Source organism: Gymnoscopelus microlampas (genome assembly GCF_963454915.1).
Source record: "Gymnoscopelus microlampas genome assembly, chromosome: 14".
Classification (NCBI taxonomy): domain Eukaryota; kingdom Metazoa; phylum Chordata; class Actinopteri; order Myctophiformes; family Myctophidae; genus Gymnoscopelus; species Gymnoscopelus microlampas.
Window position 1 is genome coordinate 22,932,311 of NC_139951.1, and position 20,057 is coordinate 22,952,367.

Genomic DNA, 20,057 nt, shown 5'->3' on the forward strand with positions numbered 1-20,057 from the left:
TTAATGCTCCTCACCGTCAATGGTGTCAGCCCCAACCTCCTCATAATCCTTCTCCAGAGCTGCCATGCCATGTCTGCTCTGGCCTCAGAGACCTCTGCCTCCATACCCTCACATATATGTACACAGTACCAGCCAATCGTGCTTGACGTACATTAAATCGAACTTGAGGCCCAGACCTCAGCAATAGCAGTAGTGTTGCTCAGTGTGTGTGGGGGGGGCTAGATGATGACTTTTTTCTAACCAGCTGGGCACCAGTCAAGAAATTGGATGGTAGGCTAATGCTTTGTTTTAATTGTAGCAATGGCAACATTGATATCTTTAGGCACTACATCACCACCGTACAGAAGGCAGCAGGCTGTGTTCTTGCCATGACGAGGGTCACACTTCACCATCTGATTGGCATGCTCAAAGCAGGCTTTGGTGACTTTGAGAGCTGCTCATGATAGGCCTTCTTATAGCAGAGATGACCGGGAATAGTTAACTAGAGGGAAATAGATGTGGGCTGGGTCTATGGCACCAAGTCCAAGTTGATCTGGAACCCTGTCAGATTAACATTAAGAGCACCATCAAAATGCAGGGAGGAATGGAGGATACAATCTGAATAATGTTGAGGTTACAGGTAGGATGCACAATATCAACATACTGTACTGTATATAGATGGTCTCATTATCCACGATGAAAGCACATACTGTAGTCTTAGTGCTCTATAGGGTGGTGTGGGTTAGCCTGGTAAACCCTCCCTCCGGAAATAAAAAGAGATTTCCAGAGGGAGGGTTTACCAGGCTAGGTGTGGGTGGTCAGAATGGAATTGTAAGCGTCCACCACAGCAGTGGACACCTGAGGAACTGGGTAGATAGACTCTAACCCAGCTCTATCTGATAGAGCATTCGCTTGGACGTCTTGCATTTAGCATTTAGTCAATAGATGCACACCCCATCTACCTTTACTCACTGGATCAAGTACACTTCTGTAGGCTACTTTCTAAAATACTCATTAAGGGGCTCCATTGTTTCAGAGGTCATAATTTCCCTTTCTAAGGTTTACTGACTGACAAGACATGTAACCTATGTACAATATATGCCATGTACAATATCTAGCTTCTTTCAAAATTGGCCTGAAAAATAATCTGTCAGAAAAATACAAGTGGACATACATTAAATCCCCTTGTAATGAAAGGTCTTACACTGCAGCAGACTTTCCATTTTCCTTTTTCTCTGTAAATATAGCTATTTGTATTTGTTGATGACATTATTATTGTGTATTCTATGCTCTGGTGGTGAAAAGAAATGATTACATAGGAGGACCACAATGGAAACAAGTCCCCAGGACTTGCACCTCTGTGCTGTTTTTTTGTGTCTAATAAAGTGTTCAACCAATCAACCAAACCAATCAATCAATCTGCCACTAAGGGATGATACTTGGCTTGTCTAACAAGGCTTGTTCCATATGCAGGTCAAATGAACAACACATCTCAAGGATCAGCACTTCTCTGGTCATGATTTACAAGAACAATGTCATGGGTCAGGGGTGTTATTGATATTGGAATATAGATTATGAGTTTTTCACAGGGCGCGCGTGCGCGTACACACACACACACACACACACACACACACACACACACACACACACACACACACACACACACACACACACACACATGTTGTACTGTACCTTTAAGCGCACCGTCCAGAAGCCATGCATTCTATGCAGCGCGCTCCACACACCACAACAAGAGAGGGAGAGACAGAGTTTACATGTTTAACTACGGGGCTGATCGCAGTCGGGCATCGAGAACCGCTATAGGAGAAACCTGGCTGCTGCTCATTTAATGTTGTCAAGGTAGCCGTTTTTATTTAAGTCATGATATTGATTGACAGGTGAAGTTAATTCAGCGTTTCGCGTAGTCTGTAATAATCAACACTGGGAAAAGTATAGTTTTACCAAACGACAAAAAAAAAATTCACTCGCTGCTCCCATCGTAGACTGTCATCGTTAATTAACGTAGATTAATTAACGGCGTCACTTAAGTGTGACTCCAGTGCTGCCATCATGTCCAGGAAGAAGGGAGTGAAGGGCAAGGGCAGCTCCAGGAGCCCCAAAGCGTCTCCGTCACCGTGCAGAGAGAACACTAAGAGTGGTAAAGGTCTGTCCGCCGCCGCTCCGTCCAGCGCCGTGGTTTACCCGAGCAGACCGGCCATCAGCAACAGCGGAGAGTTCTACGATGTCGCCTTCAAGGTAGCTTATATACTGTCTGTCAACATAGCCGCCGCAAGCAACTCTAAGATTCTATTTTCCATTCATCCAAACAGATTGTATAATTAAACAACGTTAAACTCACTAACATTGCAGTTGTACGGAAAGCTTGAATTATCCTCTTTCTGTCTGCAAAGTTTTTGTTTCATGAAAAACCACCATAGACATGTTATGAGCTACTTTCTGTCAATACATTCCGTGCAGGTGAGTTAATTTTTCTAAGTGTTGGAGTTAGGAAGCGCTCGTTGGAAAGCATTCAACGGTCCTGCGTAGCGTACCACCTGTTTCGAAATTGCACATAATGCAGGACGTTGCGTTTTTGAAAACGAGCGCTTCCAAACTCCAACACAAATATATCATCTGTATGGAATGTATTGACAGAAAGTAGCTGATAACAAGTCTATGGTGGATTTTTATGAAACAAAAACTTTGCTGATAGAAAGAGGATAATTCAAGCTTTCCGTACAGCTGCAATGTTGGTGAGTTTAACATCGTCTAATACAATGATATAGGACTTTTCTGTTTGGATATAGGCTATGGGCTGACTGTCTAGGGTTGGTATTGCAACTCTAGATTCCAGATATTAAAAATAGAATCAAAGAGTTGCTTGCGGCTACTGTAAACAAACATAATCAACTTTAAGAGGGTTCTGTGTTTTCATTCAGTATTAGCTATACGCTAGCTATTGCACTCAGTTACTTGCTTGTTGGAGCATAGTGAAAACACAATCAATAGCAAGAAAAAGTAAACAATATTAACATTTTGATTGTTTCTGGGGGGAGGGAGCAGGTGTAGTCACTTGTAACTCTTTATTGTTTGTTGCATAATGTGATTTCTGCTCTCTCTTCTTGTTCCAAATGAAAGCTCTAGTGGTTCATTTAGCTTGTTGAAAATGAAATACATGACAATTTAACCTGGTACCTGGCAGTTGGTCAGCAGTCAGCTTTCAACTGGTTTGTCATTGGAAGAGGATGTTGACCAACAAGTTAAGGCTAATTATTGGGCTTTTATTAAAGGTGCTGGTGCAGAAGTGATATTTTCTGTTAAAATAAGTGACAAATAGCTCTATGTTCTCGTAGCAATCATTGCTATAGAGTGTTTGTTCAGTAACAGTACTGTTTCTCCAGCTCATTAACAAGGTGACATTTTTTTTAGGTCAGGATAACAATTTTATCCAATCAGGAAAGATAACTCAAGTGCAATTGGAAGCGATATCATAAAGAAGTGAGAAGACAAAATTGGAATTAGAACACTATAAAATTGAAGATGATAAATGGATACTCTCTCCTGATTGGCTGAAAATAGCAATAGCAACGTATTTTTTTCTGTTTATTAAAGAGCTGGAGAGACAAGGAGACTCCTTTACTGAACAAAACAGTGGCAATGATTACTATCACAATATAGCTTAAACCTTTTAACAAACAACTTTTTGTTTTAACCAAAAATATCACTTACACCACCTTTTTAATAACACAACTATGTTACTCTGTTAAAGCCATTGTTTGGGCTTCTGTGTACATTTCTGGGTCCCGACCCACTGGTTGAGAAACACTGCAATATGACAGTGACTGATGGCCACATTGCAGCTGTGTCAACAGAGAGTGAGATACATGCATGTGCCTGTGGGACTGTATACTCGTGGGTCACTGTGCACACACAACACACTGTAACTAAATTGCACTATAGGGCGATGATGCAGTAAGGTAAGTAAGCTCTAAGCTGTGTGAAACATGCCACATTGGACCCCCAATAAAGACGGCAAAGCTAGACTAGTAGACACCTGTCATCCCTGGGCCCAAGAAACCCTCTTAACATTTCCCTGTTATTTTCTGGGGGAGAGGGTAAAGGCTCTCAGCTATGAGTTGCATGTATGACATTATGAGCTGACAGCAGGGCTGTTACAAGGCCAGCCATGCCAACATAGTCCACATCCGCAGATTCCTAAAAGGCTACTGTACATGATAGTTAATGTTGCACTATGTTGACACTTCAGACCGCTTCATACCTCTGCTAACAGGTGATTAGGTAGAGGAGAAAGACAGGAAGAGAGAAAGGAAGGAAGGAAGACGACCCAAAGGGTGGAGGGAGGAAGGAAAAGAAAGAAAGAACAAAAAAAAGTGAAACACTACTGTGTGCCATTCCATTAACCTCTTTCTTTTGTTTGTTTTCCATCCAGGAGGAAGCTTGTTATCTCAATCTCCCACCTCTTTTCTTATATATTCTCTCAACGGTCTCTGCGCTCTGCCTCTCTCTCCCTTTGAAGTCATTGGAAATTACTTTCATTCATCGGTGTGCGTACGTGTGTGTGTGTGTGTGTGTGTGTGTGTTTATAGATTTAAATTGAAGTTTTCCACAGCAATCTCTTTCTCTCTCTCTCTCGCTCGCACGCACGCACGCACGCACGCACGCACGCACGCACGCACGCACGCACGCACGCACGCACGCACGCACGCACGCACGCACGCACACACACACACACACACACACACACACACACACACACACACAGTTACGGAGGTCTCAATAAGCTCCCATCCCCTTTGACTGGGGGATTCTGTAAATCAATGGACCATGCCTTACCAAGATCAAGGCTTTCTCTCTCTCTCTCTCTCTCTCTCTCTCTCTGTCTCTGTCTCTGTCTGTCTCTCTCTCTCTCTCTCTCTCTCTCTCTCTCTCTCTCTCTCTCCCTCCATCTATCTATGGTAGCCTCGAGATAACACTTCTGTAATATAAAGTAACAATTACAAAAAGAAAGGATAATGAAATATTAAGTTGGAATTACATCTCTCCAATCTTCCACATCTCTCTCTCTTACATATTTGTCTCTCCCCCTGTTTTGTAAGTTTCCTCTCTTACCTGTCTGTCCCTCTCTCCCCTTCTCCCTCACTATCACCTTAACATCTGTCTTGTTCCTCACGCACCCATCACACTCCCTCTCACCCCCTTCTCTCCATTTCCCAACTTCTCCTTCACAATATCATCTTCTCCCTCGGATTTTTTCAGAAATCCTTGCCTCTCTCTCTCTCGTCCCTCCCTCTCTATGTGAAATTGAACTGTCAAACACTGTCATAATCTTGCTCTCTCTTTTTCTGTCTCTCTCTGTCCGTCTGTCTATCTCTCTCTCTCCAGGTGATGTTGGTAGGAGACTCAGGTGTTGGGAAGACCTGTCTGCTGGTCCGTTTCAAAGACGGAGCCTTTCTGGCTGGTAGCTTCATCTCCACTGTGGGCATTGACTTCCGGGTGAGTACACACACACACACACACACACACACATGCACGTCATCCACACACACATACTGTATGCAAGGTAATACTGACATTCACATAATACCAATATACCATACAAATCTTTATTAATCTATTCATCAACTTTATCCCTATGGCACAATTCAAGCTAGACAAAAGTATGAGCGTCTCGTGTATGTTGCTCTCCATGGAAGACTTTAGTGGATGTATGTATGGATGGATAGACAGGCCTTTAATGATACTGTGAGGGAATTTCAGGCATCATAGGAGCAACAGCAATAAGGTTGAACCCTTAAAGGCACATGTATGGGTAATTTGGTATGGTTAAAGCAAGATAAACAAAACACATTTGAACTTAGTTTGTGGCACAAAATATTTGCAATGGGTCTCTGAATGAATGTATGTAGCTACAGTTTATCAATAAATATACTATGTTCTGTTTGTACAGTCTATCAACAATACATTCTTATGTATGAGTCAATGAATGCTGTATATGTGGAGTCTATCAATGAGCATATTGAATATACAATATGTACATGTATGTATCAGTAATGAATAACATAACATATACTGTATACCAACAGTTATCCTAACAAGCCTGTCAGTGTTTGTCAATGTAGATCTCTACTTAAAGCTGCACTCTGTAACTTTCATGTCCTTCCCGAGATTCGTACCTGGGTCCCCCACACAGTGCTGAAATTCTTGCCACTGAGCTAAAAGTAAACAAACATGTAGAGCGATATTTCCGAGTATAATGTCTATGGATATTATGGAATATAATATCAAATGTCCAGAACATTAGCTATGTCTATGTTATTGATGTGTGGATATTTAGAACAAAATAATATATTTCCAATAGTCAATAACAATATCATATCAAGTGTCCTGTTCTTCCAGAAATAAGGTTAATGAATAATTATGTTCCAATGCGATGCTGCTGGCGTTATCTACCCGGATATACATTTTTGGTTGTGGTAATGTTATGATGATTTGGTCTACAAAGTATGCCTGCTCGCTGGGGAGAAATCTACTACAATCGACCGGTAGTGGTCATACCCTACCACAGGATCTACATTTCGACGATAAACGATAAAATGCAATACGAATTGGTATTATTGAAGGGGAGAAATAACCGACCAGAAGTTAAGTTTCCAAACTTTTTTTGAGGAGTTTATAAAACATGGGTACCTATAAGGAAACAGCTAAGCACGCCATTACCGCCTTTAACACACCAACTGAATACCTCCACCCAGATTAGGAAGGATCGCTCTCAAAGCATTTTTTTTTTAAATCTCAGAATTGTTACCACCTACCTCTAGCCCACACAGAATTAGAACGTCACCAGACGTATAAGTTGGCTGGCTACACAAGACTACCCTACTCCCTACTGAGAAATCGACCCTGGTGTCGGCTAGGACAGTGAACCCCAACCTGGGTTCTGCGGAAGCATTTGGCATTGAAAATATTGGAAGGGGTCCATGGGGCCAAAAAGGTTGGGGACCCCTGGCCTGGGTTAGGACACTGACTGTACCATACCTTCTAGCGTGGGTGGTATGGCTGACTTTGAAGGATTGCGCTGCTAAATCTTTATTATAGTTTCAATTCGTTGCAATTACTTCTCAACGAACATAAAACGTATAAATTGTAGCATTAAAGTACAGCCTGACATGAAATTACAATAGCTGTGCCAGGAAGGTAATTATTGCACCGGCCTTGTAAGACGTTAATTGCATCGTTAAAAGTTAGTTGTCAATAAATTGATGGAACTAATTATGTATTTTTACTGCTAAGAGTTTATCCGTTTATTGTCCATTGTCTCCCAGGGCAACTATCAGATAATTGTTTCAGTGCCAATTTAAAAACATAATGGTGCTTAAATGTCACAGCCGTGACCCAAAGCCGCTGACCTGTTTCACTGCTAGTGCTGTCCTGTCCTCCGCTAAGCAATGTCCTCGTCACCACAGAGTTAACACTGTAAAGAGGACAATGTTTCCCTGGCAGACAATTAAACTTTTGCCTTTTAGGCATTTAGCAAATCTGCTGAGCCAGAGTGACTCAAGGCTGCAGCGCCTTGAGCGGAAAAGAATTTTGGCAGGTCAATACGAATAAAATGATGTCATTGCGGAGCAAATTAACAAACGCATTGCCTTGGCATTTCTTGCACCTCCAGAGTTTCTAACTAGCCGAACATCACCACAGAGACACCAGTGAAACATCTTGTGTGATTGGTCAGACACTCTAGGTGCGCTTGTAATTTACTTTATTTCTGCAATCTTCTGGCAACGTACCATGGGCAGTTTTGAATAAATGTTGGCTGAGGAAGTTAGGAGGTACAAAGCTCTATAATCTGTATCTGAGGGGCTACAAACACAACCAGACAGCAATGAATTCATGGAGAGAAAGCACACACGTTCTTCATTGTGTTTGTCGGCGAAACTTCTCAGTCAAATTATGTCAAAGCATGTCAGAGGTTGATGTAAACAAACAGCAGAGATGCACATAGCCACGGGAACTTCTTTTGGCCCGGGGGGGGGGGGGGTGACGGTATAGCCAGCGACACTGTCAATACCATCACATAAAACACACTACAGTATCAGGCATCAGACCATAAACACAGTTTGACACAGCGGCAAAACATGTTGCTTAATGACAAACGTTACACACAGCAAGTCAAGAACAAGTTATTCTTTCTACAAAACCCAATAGCTAGGATATACACATTCCAGTACAATAGAGCTTTTACTTTATGTCAAGGATGGATTACAAAGCGTTTGAACAAGTTGTTGCCGCGACAACGTTTGATAGGCAAATTTGCCAGCTACTAGACAGGCTTTAAAGTAAGTTTCTAGCTCTTATAAGGACAGATATAATGCAAAATGAATAAATACTATCCTAGGGTCACTGGTGACTTTAAGGACTCGAACCAACTAAAGATTACCTTACAATATTCCAATTATGTGCTCTTGCGCTCTGGGGTGATTGTAATGAATTCCCTCATGACAACTGCTCGATAGACTTCGGCTGAGGCTCTTCCTTTACACATTCAGGTGGTGATGTATCAACGCTAGTGGCTTCTGTGCTTTTCTTCGATTTGTGCCCACCAAAGAAATCAGAAATGTGTTTCTGTGCCATGCTGTAAACAACCTGTTCAATGAGGATAGCTTCATGCGCCCACGTGTAAAGTAAACACTACATAGTAAACAGAGGACAGACGGCGGTTCACAATGATGATAATAAAAAAAAAAAGGGGTAGTTTAAGAATATGTATTTCCCGTGTTCTCTCCTCCACGTCATCGGCGCCCATACCCTAGGTGGGGTTGGTGAAAGGGCCTACTCTGTGTGGAGTTTGCATGTTCTCCCCGTGTCTCCTAGGGTAGTTAATACCCTCACAAAAACATGTAGTAATCCTGGTCACTATACTGCCTCCCCCTGGTCAGCCGGGGCGCCTGATGGAGGAGAAGGGAACTGGTTGGAATAACGTGTTCCTTCCACGCGCTATGTCCAACCAGGGAAACTCCCCCCTGTCGGGTGATAAGAAGCGGCCTGCTTGCTCCTCATGCATTGAAGGAGGCATGAGCTTCAGCTTGGGCTCTCCCTAGGCTGGCAGAGGGTAGGTAGTGCCCAGGATTACATAGGCAATTGGCACTGGGTGAAAAAATGTGGGTTACAAAATCGTGGGATAAAAAATATTTAAAAAAAAAAAAAAAAAGAATATGTATTTCCAAAATAGGCCTATATTTTCTTTTATTCCCCAACCCAGCAAGTGGAAGCAGAGATTTTTTTTTTCATTCTCAATGTCCTCAACCTCCTGCCCGAGGGGAGGGAGGGTACCTGGGGAAGGGGCGGGGGAGCAGCCACTAGGCCCCCCTAGTTCCCGCGGCTATGGAGATGCACTGTATACTACTGTGGGCGGGGTCTAACGTTCGGAACATAGAGTGGAGCAGAGCCTTGTATTAGAGAGTTGCGCCAATGAGGGGGCAAAAACAGTGCCGGTCACGTGGTTCATGTAAACTGGAAATAGTTACAAGGAGCCGTAGACTTCAATGCATTCCATGAACTTCCTGTTTAGGGCTTTGTCACTATTCGCTAATAGACGGCTATGTAGAAGATCTGGCCTGATGAAGTGAACGCAAGTGTCAGAACTCTCTCTCTCTATGGGTCTGGAGTGGAGCTACAGCCAAGTATTAAACATTTTCGTCTTCAGAGAACTTTGTTATTTTTGGCAAGTTTGGAATATGCTGCCCGCGGAGCGCATATCTCTGCCAATAGATAAGAGAGAGAGAGAGAGAGAGAGAGACTTAAGCAGGGCTGTGTAAGTCATGGCTTTCAGCCATCAGGATCCGAGGTAGCTGCGTCATTTCTACAACATCTGGTTAAAATCTTTGAACCACATGGTTACTGCCACCATGAGACCAATTAGAAAAAAATTGGGGTGGAGTGACTTCCTTGGCCTACTGGCAAGTATAGTGTGCAAGATTAGCTCCGGCTTCCCAGACACACACAGACCCACAGACAGATGCGGAGACATAATCTCTGTACCTTGCCTTCGGCCTGGCCGTGATAAGTAATTGATAGTCCATGTATTATTGCATTAAGTTAGACCGTGGTGTCCTTTTGTCAAGGAATACGTGATGAATGTGAATCCCGAGGAGGAATATGTTTGAAGAACTTTATCTTGCAAGGGCTCTCGAGGTAGAGTGGCATTCTAGCAATTGTAAGGTTCCTGGTTCAATCCAGACTTCATGTTGAGGTGTCCCTGAGCAAGACACTAAATCTCTAATTGCACCCCCTGCTCCCCCTTGTGCTGCATATTACACCTGATAGGATGGGTAACGCAGAGAAGTCATTTCCCCACAGAGATCACTAAGTATCCTTTTCTTTTTTCTTTTCTTTTTGTTGCTAAAATCAGCACCTCTTGGGGTGTACAAGCATCCTCTGATTGAATATACTGTATATGGGCCTTATTTTCCATCAATTCTTGGTATGAAGTTTTCAGAGGATTTGCCACATCCTCCTATAATTTGACAAACCTCTGTAGTGGTGGTGAGACCAAAATTGTTCTGCCCGGTTCTCCTCGTGGCTGGAGCAAATGATCTGAATTTGCACACAGCCATTGACCATTACAATGTGCACCTAACAGCGAAGCCCGTTTTTCGATTTCCCCAACTGTCGGATGTTTATTCGGGCTGGATTTGTGAGGCTACGAATAAAGAGGTGATTTTCTAATCTAAAGCATTTTCCCCCCTTGCAATATTGCAACACATGGCAAATAAGAAAGACCTGTTTTCTTTCAGCTGTATCTACAGTATACATGAATTCTTATAGGATAAATAAGAAAAATGTAAAATGAAAAATACATAGAATAAATAGATGGTTAACAGCACAAATAATAAGGACAATGTGTAGGGTGTGAATTGAAGTACAAGAAAGACTTTGTGCCTCTGCAGGGTGCAGCTGTGGGAAATAGCTTTTAAATCAGAATGAATTGTATTTATTAATTTATTTCTAAAGGACAATGGGAGGGCACCCTCATTTGTAATTCCGTTAGACAGGGAAGGGAAGATGAGATCTGAGGCCCGCCAAGGGCAACACATGGGACCAGAACAGGAGGTCTTAACCAGCCGGCCATCAAATGGGCTCAGAATGGAGTTGTTTTGACAGCTTAGGAAATCAGTATTTTCCTTGCTTGTTCAAATCCAAGATAGTGGTGATCCATCACTTTTGCTCACCGGCTGACAGTTAAGTTTATCCTTTTCTGTTTTTGTCCCCCTCTATTTATATATTTCTGACGATGCTTAATGAAATAAATGAGTCATGACCCTGACCCTGTCCCAATCTCAATCAATCGCTCGGTCTCTCTCTCTCTCTCTCTCTGTCTCGCTCCCCCCTCCAGGTTTAGGTGACATGGGTGGTTTGGTTGATTGGATTTATATCTGTGTTTGCTGTGGCGGCGAGCTGGAGAATGCTACAGGTTATTTTTCATTCTCAGCTGTTTCCACACCCCTCCAGTGGAGTATTTTCTCAGGAGTGTGCCTGAATGTGAATGAAGTGTGGATTGTGTGTGTGCGTGCGTCCATGAGAGACAGAGAGAAGGGGAGAATGAATAAAATGTGTGTATACATGCACATACTAGAAAAGTGTGCTACTCAGAGCGCAGATCTTCGCCAGGCCTGCTCACCAACCCAGCGCTGTCAGTGGGGGGGTGCAACTGTTTGCGATTGTGGTGCCCCCTATGGGCAGAAGTGAAAGCGGCTTTAATCTATCCTTAAGTTTAACCCAAATTCCAATACCCCAACATTCACACTCGCTCACTCCCCTTGCATCCTCCAGTCACGCCTTAGCCCCGTCCCCAGCAAGTAGGAGAGGATTAGATGCGAGGACGGAATAATCGACCGGGTTGGCCTCATAGATCGGAATGCTCTACGCTCACCCAGCGTCATTTCAAAGCAACGGCAAATTCGGCGATCACTTATGACGTGTCATACAACTGGATCACTGGAACACAACCAACGGATGGTATAGCTTGTCATTGCCATGAAAATATGTATAATTACTTACTTGCTTATCCTCTTCGTCCCGGTTGGGGCATAAGGCTGAAATCATACACTGCCACTGAACCATTTCTGGTGCGTTGGCCTGTGCTTAAAGACCTTTATCTCCTTCAGCTCCATCATCACTGCCCTTCGCCAAGTGTTCTTTGGTCTGCCCCTCTTACTTTTCCCAATTGGGGTCCATCTCAAGGCAACTTTGGGTAACCTTTCATTGGGCATCCTCAACACATGACAGAGCCATCTTAACCTGGGTCTCTTTATCTCAAGGGACATATGCAAGCTGCCGGTCTTCTTATAAAGTTCCTGATTTGAGATCTTATCTGGCCAAAAGATGTTGCAGATTTGACCTTTCTCATATCCTGCTTTGTTACTTTCCAGCACCAGGACAGCCTTAAAGGAGTAGTTCACCCCTCTCCTATTGACCATCATCACCCTATTGGTCATCAAATTATTGTCTCAGGAATGTGACAAAAACAAAAAAGAATCCATGAATTCAAGGCTTCATGGGGTGTGTCATTGATAGAAAATAAGCAATGTTTTGGGTGAACTACTCCTTTAACATTGCTGTTGTAGAGATTGATCTTAGTTTTGAGGCTATATTGTTTGGAATTCCAGATGTTGCGAAGTTGACTGAAAGCTTTTTGCGTTCCACTTTCACTGCTTATAAAGCTTCCAAAGTATGTAAAGTCTTCAATACATTCCAACACCTCTCCATCGATGGGGATTGGAGGTGATGTTGGGGTATTGATGCACATCACCTCTGGTTGATGTACAGGCCCGTTCACTTTGCATAATTCCTTAGCCAGTCAGACCTTTCCTAGAGGTGGCTACTAGTGGATGACATGACTGCCAGGTCGTCTGCAAAGTCAAGGTCTTCCATACAAGATAACAGGGTCCATTGGATTCCACAGGGAAGGTCTGATGTTGTTTGACGCATCACCCAGTCGATGGTAATCAGCAACAGAATATAGGGGAGAGGATGCAGCCTTGTCTTACTTCAGATTGAAATTACTCTGTTAAGGTGTTATCAAGGATGACACTGGGTATTGGAATTTGGCTGTAGGGAGCTTACTGGGTAAAAGGGGGTGTGTGAATTTGTTAGTCATTCAATTCATTTGAGGGATCAAATCAGTATCAACAATAATATGGGAACACAACCTGACAGTAATCAGAAAGGGTCATATTAGTCTGACTACTTACTTACAAGATCTCCCTCCACATAGCTGATCCAAATTGATGATCAGTGCTAAATATCAAGCACTGAAGTCACTTAACAAGCACCATTTAATCCCCATAAAGAGATTCAGATGTCACAGCAGCAACAGCAGCCAGTGAGAATGAAACACAGGACAGGACTTAGGCTACTGCTAAGCATAGATATAGAAACCTAGATACCTCATTGGCCTCTGCAGTTCGTTGGAGCGACCTGTATCGCGGCCGCCATTTTAGAGGGGGCACGCTGCCACTCAAAGTGACTACTGGCCAATCACAGCGCATTGACTACTGGCCAATTACACCGCGTCTAACTGACTAATTGCTGTGTGGCTGCCTCTTAAAGGTTTAAGGGCTGGGTTACGAAAAGACCCGCCCCCACCTGCCTCTGATTGGCCTACCGAACGCCCCCTTCTGTGACGCACGTGCGTGGAAGCTTGCCCCCTCCAATATGGTGCCCGAGATACAGACGCCTCAGAGCCAGAGGAGGCGTCTACCTTTATATATCTATGCTGCTAAGTTTCAAGAGCCATTGATCATTAGTTTGAATCAGCTGCGTGGAGGGAGATCTTGTAGGGTAAGCAGGCAGACTAATATGACTCTTTTTGATTTTAGTTGTGTTCCCACATTATTATTGATTGACAGGGATCACTCAAATGAATTGAATGACTGACAACAGGAAGTGATGCCATAAGGGAGGCCCCTCAATATGCAATTCCAATCTGGGTGTGATTGGATGTTGAGTTCATGATTTATGGCTTTTTTTCTTTAGGAAAAGGCCCCGGCCAAAAATGTTTTAAGGAAATAACAGGCATGGAGTATCAAAACTTGTGAGTCATGTCACATGTCACATGACTCACGAGACCATTTGTCCCTTATTTGGCGCGAAGCATCACGTTTCGGCAACAAACAGTGACACTGATTTGCATGACTTTTGCGATCTGTAGGAGTAGTAACAAAAAGTGTGTTTTGAAGAAAATGCATAATGGCGGAAAGTCTTGACAGGCAGAAATGGGTGGGCCTATACAGAGAGTTGCTTATGATCCAAGGATTCCAGGGGGAAAAAAGTTTGATTATATGACCTAAGGTTAAGCCAAAAAAGTGAAGCGTTATAGTGCCACCTTGAGGCCGATTTGAAAAGTTTGGGGTGGAGATTCTTCCTAGGTCTACTGGAATTACCATTGAAAAGTTTCACGGTAATCGGTCCAGTGGTGCCTGAGATTAGCTGTTGAAAGACAGACGGACAGAAAAAATATAAATATACAGCAAAAATATAATCACTGTCTCCCGGTCGTTCCGGCCTGGCGGAGTTAATAATTCTGTATTCTACCTTTCAGTCCAGTAGTATACAGTATCTTTCCTCACCAGCTATTTCCTATGCCTCAAACAACCTAACACAGTTAATGATTACACCACCTTACTGTGTGTGTGTGTGTGTGTGTGTGTGTGTGTGTGTGTGTGTGTGTGTGTGTGTGTGTGTGTGTGTGTGTGTGTGTGTGTGTGTGTGTGTGTGTGTGTGTGTGTGTGTGCTCGCGCCGCATGTATATCTGTTTGTCTGTGTGTGTGCAGTGCACACATTTGTACAATATTCATACTAGATTACGGTATATGCTGTTTGCCTCTCCTCAAAGGGAGTTTTTAGAGTTAGTGTTTAGGTTCAGGTTAAGGCTGGGGTAGTGGGCATAGTGGCTCGAATGAGGGTAGGACACAAGTACATAGTAAATGGGTGTGTGTGTGTGTGTGTGTGTGTGTGTGTGTGTGTGTGTGTGTGGCAGAGCGGCAGAGCGTGACAGGAACATAATGCATTTTATAGCTAATGGTCATGTGACACAGTGTGGCCCTCTGTGTTTATGTGTGTACGTGTACGGTGTGTGTATGGTCAACAGTGAGTGGAAAATGGCTTGCCACAGAGGCACATTTAGAAGCAGTATCATCAGTATACCAGTCACTGTTACTGGCCAGGTAGGTTTGGATATGCAAAGTATTTTAGTTGCTGGTTGCTCACACACTGATTTAATCAGAGCTTCATTACAAAACAACAATACGACAAGAAAGTGGTAAGCACCACTTACCGGAGATTTAAGAACAGGTTAAAACTGAAAATGTAGAAATCTGTGTAAAATGTCTAGTGGCTTTTGGCAGCGTTCTTGCACCTGGATTCCACCTGTCTGGGATCTTTGATGCTGTGTTTGTAACATGGTTTTGTTTCATCCATGGCTGCAAACCCTACCTGGAGCGTTTGAGAAGCAGAGCGTCTGCAGTGCGGAAGTATCTTTCTACATTGAGATTGGCTTTGATTTCCATTAATTATTTAAAATGGTTCATTTGATGTCATTTGTATTTAGCAACAATGGTTACAGTTATAATAAAATAAATACACATTTTAGTGGACCATTGCAATTATGTAACCACAGTAGTTTACAATCGGTGGCACACTCTAACCCCAAACTCCTTCTGAATCCAATGTGTGCCTTGCATTCTTAATTAAATGAATCTGATTGATGAGCACTGAGTAAAAGTATCAGATGAATTTCCTATTTACTCTGTTTCTGTTTCTGACATGCACAAAGTAACAGTTTTATCAGAATATAACACTCCTGCAGCTATGTTATTAAATACATTGGAGAAGGTCAGCCCAGGATAAAGCTGACTGTAAGCGCCAATTTGTGTTGAAGTTGTAGCAAGGCGTGTAGGTCTCAGGACATTAAGCTGCGGATGAATAAATGCCTATAATGAAGCAGTTACAGTAGGTGTTGAGCTCACAGACATGCAATAACCCATATTAATGCAGACATGTGGAGATAGTTAACATGCAGAGGTGAACCCAGCAGTGTTCCTCTGCCCCTATCTATCTGTCTCTCTCTATGCCTTCATATGCCTCTGGAGGTCCATAAATCTAGGAATGTAATCTACATCGTGTGTGTGTGTGTGTGTGTGTGTGTGTGTGTGTGTGTGTGTGTGTGTGTGTGTGTGTGTGTGTGTGTGTGTGTGTGTGTGTGTGTGTGTGTGTGTGTGTGTGTGTGTGTGTGTGTGTGTGTGTGTGCGTGCGTGCGTGCGTGCGTGCGTGCGTGCGTGCGTGCGTGCGTGCGTGCGTGCGCTGATTTACACAGAGCCCTCATCATTTCCTCATTGAGGTAGTCTTAAATCGATCCCAGTCCTCCAGGGGCCGACCAGTGCTGATTACAGTCTGTTGGTGGCTCCTCAGCTGGCTCCCTGTGATGTCAATGTGCTACATCCTGTGATGTCACATGTTGCATAGGGGTGGGTTGATATAAAAGTAACTCACGATTCAATACTGTGACAATATTTGGTGCTCGATAATGATATGACGATACAACAACAAATTACATAGTGCGTCTTTAACACACACTGACCGCGTCATTATACGGTAAAGATGTACCATGCAGGAGGAATTACGGAATTGACTGAGGAAGACGTTGCAGTGTTGTTTTGGTTACGGGCGCTCTGACAACAAGTACTACGGGTATTGCACAACTGGGTGGGTCATGCATCACGCATCGTTCCCCACTTACATTGGTCCCGAGTAGGCCTGTGCCCGAACGGCACCGGCCTACTAAATATACAGTACATGTAATATAGATGTAGAAATAAAGGCATACTGTAAGTATCAATGTACAATCAATCTATCACCAGTAATATGGGCATATTGGTAAAATTATGTGAGGCTGATATGTATATGCACAGTTTCAGCTAGCTACACAGTGGGAGCATGGATAAACATGCACAGTCAATTTACAGTAAATATAATGAGGAATATACAATCTGTCAATGGTAAAACATTTACAGCAGTTAGCCTAAGCAGGCCTCTAATTATGATACAGTACCAGTGTATATCCCACTAGTGACTAGTCCATGAGCATCGTGCCACAGTGAGTGAGCAGTGTCACTTTACCGTGTGTCAGTTTACCTACAGTAGTTTAATTGTTTATACACTTAAACACAATGAAATCTAGCTGTATAAACACTAAAAGAAAGACATACTTCAAGTTCAGCTGTTCAGGCATTTGTTTCCCATCGTCTAAACAATACAGCAGAATAATGCATTCCATGGAGTGAATTGTCATCAGCTCCGTGAAGACAAACAAATGCTGCAGTTCTGACACCATGTTATAGTTTTTTGGGGGGATTTATAAATCACAGTTGCTCTTTTCACAATTGCATATATATATTTTTTGTATGTGCTTTGAACCAGAGCTTTTATCATTTGAAACAGAAAGAATCAAATCATGTGGGCAAGCACATGCAAAGTATGACAATTCTTGCGGCAACAATTTGGGACAGCATTTCAATTATAGGTCAAGGGAGAAGATGAGGAAATGTTTGCAGGTGGTTACGACACAAGTATAGATTATCGTCCAGGCATTCATCCTTGTCCAAGCTTATCCAACCGAGGGCAGGCTTATCGGCCAGAGCCGATGGCTTTTCTTGTCTTTGTGAATAAATAAGGCTAACCCTTGGTATCCAACCTCGGACATGCTGCACCTCGCCAACCCGAGGGCCAATGATGAATTCCCCAAGTGATCATTTATCATTTTAACTGACACAATTCTCATCATCACCATGGTTACTGTCAACTTAACCATTGTTGTCATTCCATCTTTTTCAAAACCATTGAATGAAATTGGTTTGATTGAATTAATTGATTCAATGTCTGAATATCATAATTTGAGGCCTGCTTAGGCTAACTGCTGTAAATGTTTTACCATTGATAGATTGTAGATTCCTCATTATATTCACTGTAAATTGGCTGCACATGAATTATGAATTGATGGATTTAATGCGTGCCATAAACTGATGCCAAGCAACAAAGACAAATATTAAAGCCAGAAAATGACCGTCATCATCATCCTCACTCTCCTCATCAACATAATGTAGTGTAGTGTAGTGTAGTGTAGTGTAGGGTATGTGCCCTCCACGGCAGCGATTACAGGCTGAAAATAAGTCCCTCCTGGACGACGCTTCGGAAGTCATGAATAAGCAAGGAGATGAAACATGCTCATTCTCATCGCTAATAGGGCACCGTGGGATGGCAGCACAGCCAGGAACAGGCTACAAAGTCAAGGCCGTGTTCTTCATTAATCTTACATCACTGTTCCCTCTTTCCCTTTTGTAATCCATATATATTATTCTCTGATAATGCCTTGAGCCTGTAATGTATTCCTCTTATGTAATGTTATAATAATCTAGGTTTTTCAGTGGTGCGGAGGTGGGATAATGGATCAGCTGGGAACTACTCGTAGTTATGGGTGAAGTGCCTTGCTCGACCAGTACTGTACCTCTACAGTGGTTGTTCATTGGTATGAGGGCATGTTGTATTCAGTTTGATCATTTAGATATCCTCAGCAGGGATTCTAACTAACTGGAAGCTGTCCAGAGGTAAGTTCATAGATCGCTTCTCTAACCATTAGCTTAGAAAAGATGACCAGACACACATCCATATGAATGTTTCTCCTGCATCTGTCCTGCAGCAGTACTGTCTTCAACAATGTACAATAGAACCAAGTTGGGAAGTCACAAAATGAATTGGATTGGACATGATACTGCTGGTTCAGGAGCCACTACTTAGTTTTTTTCCCCAGACTGTATTCCAAAGAAGTATTTTCTGAGGGATAAAAAGGCACCACTACAGTGGTTACAACTGCAGCACTAATACAGAAAAGATGCCTGAGAAATGCATAGAGGAGCTTTACAATGCATGACTCACAGCTGTGTAGTAAGACGAGCTTGGTCCTACTTTTTTTCCCCCAAACAGTCATGTGACTCCTCAAGAGCTACTCTGCTGCCCAGGCGACTGTTGTTATGGACCAGTAACCGTGACAACAAGGTGAACAGATGAGCGAGTAGAAAGGGCCTATTGCAGTATGTAAGCTTGGCTGGCTAGAGATTGGCTCACCGCCTCGTGCTTTGTCACAATTTAATGTTGACAAGGGTTTCTGGCTTCAATGTGGAGTTGCCTTTCTGTCGATAATGTGTTTTTTATGTGTTACGTGTTTAGCTTCGACTTCAGCTACCTGAACAATTTAACCAGGTGGTCCACTTCAGACTAAGAATCTCTTTGTTAGAGGCAGACCTGTTAAAAAAGCATCTGGACAAAATGTGAAAGCAGCAGAGAAATTGTATACAGCAATATGGTAAAAGCAAGCTCTAAAGAGGCAGTAGCCTAATTGTGTATTCAAATAGTGTTGACTGAATAAGTGGAAAAACCTTTGAACCTTCGAATAGGTTGCCTGAACATTGCCTGCTGTAGTTCTTTAAGCCGTTTTGAGCAACACCCTTCATCACATTTTCCTCCTGGGAGCTGCCCGGTACAAACATTGTCTACTGGTCACAGTGATCAGCCTTTATTGTAGAAATTGAGTAAATTACAGTGTAAGTGTCTTGCTCAAGAGTATCTCAACGGTTTGGTATGGGAGCGGAAGCGGAGGGCATTTCTTATGAATTTTTCATGGCCAGATCAATAGTTACTGTAGCAGATAAAGGCATTAATGATACAGTAGTTGTAAATGTACTGTAAATACAGTATTGTACATACTGTACCTACCTACAAAACTGTGTTCATACATAGAAACATATCGACAGTGAAATACAGGTCTCTAGATGAGAGATCCAATGTGCTCTGACCCAGCCACACCTGGTTGTGATGCTTGCTTCGGGGCACATGTATGCATATAATAGCCTATATTTTTCAGCAATTCTCTTGATTGCAGCAACATTGTTGTTGCGAAGCAGTTTTCCCCTCATTGTTGAAGATTATAAAGATTGCTATGTCTGTTT

General features: G+C 42.8%; 1 protein-coding gene across 2 annotated transcripts in view; it reads left to right on the forward strand.

Moving 5' to 3' along the window:
• The first annotated feature begins 1,771 nt into the window (after positions 1-1,771).
• rab26 (RAB26, member RAS oncogene family) overlaps positions 1,772-20,057 on the forward strand; it is an 82,701-nt gene continuing 64,415 nt past the window's right edge. For both annotated transcript variants that reach the window (XM_084079436.1, XM_084079437.1), the window contains exons 1-2: positions 1,772-2,235; positions 5,383-5,493. In XM_084079436.1, coding sequence (XP_083935562.1) covers positions 2,050-2,235; positions 5,383-5,493 — 297 coding nt within the window. In that variant the 5' untranslated portion in view covers positions 1,772-2,049. The remainder of the gene's footprint in view (positions 2,236-5,382; positions 5,494-20,057) is intronic.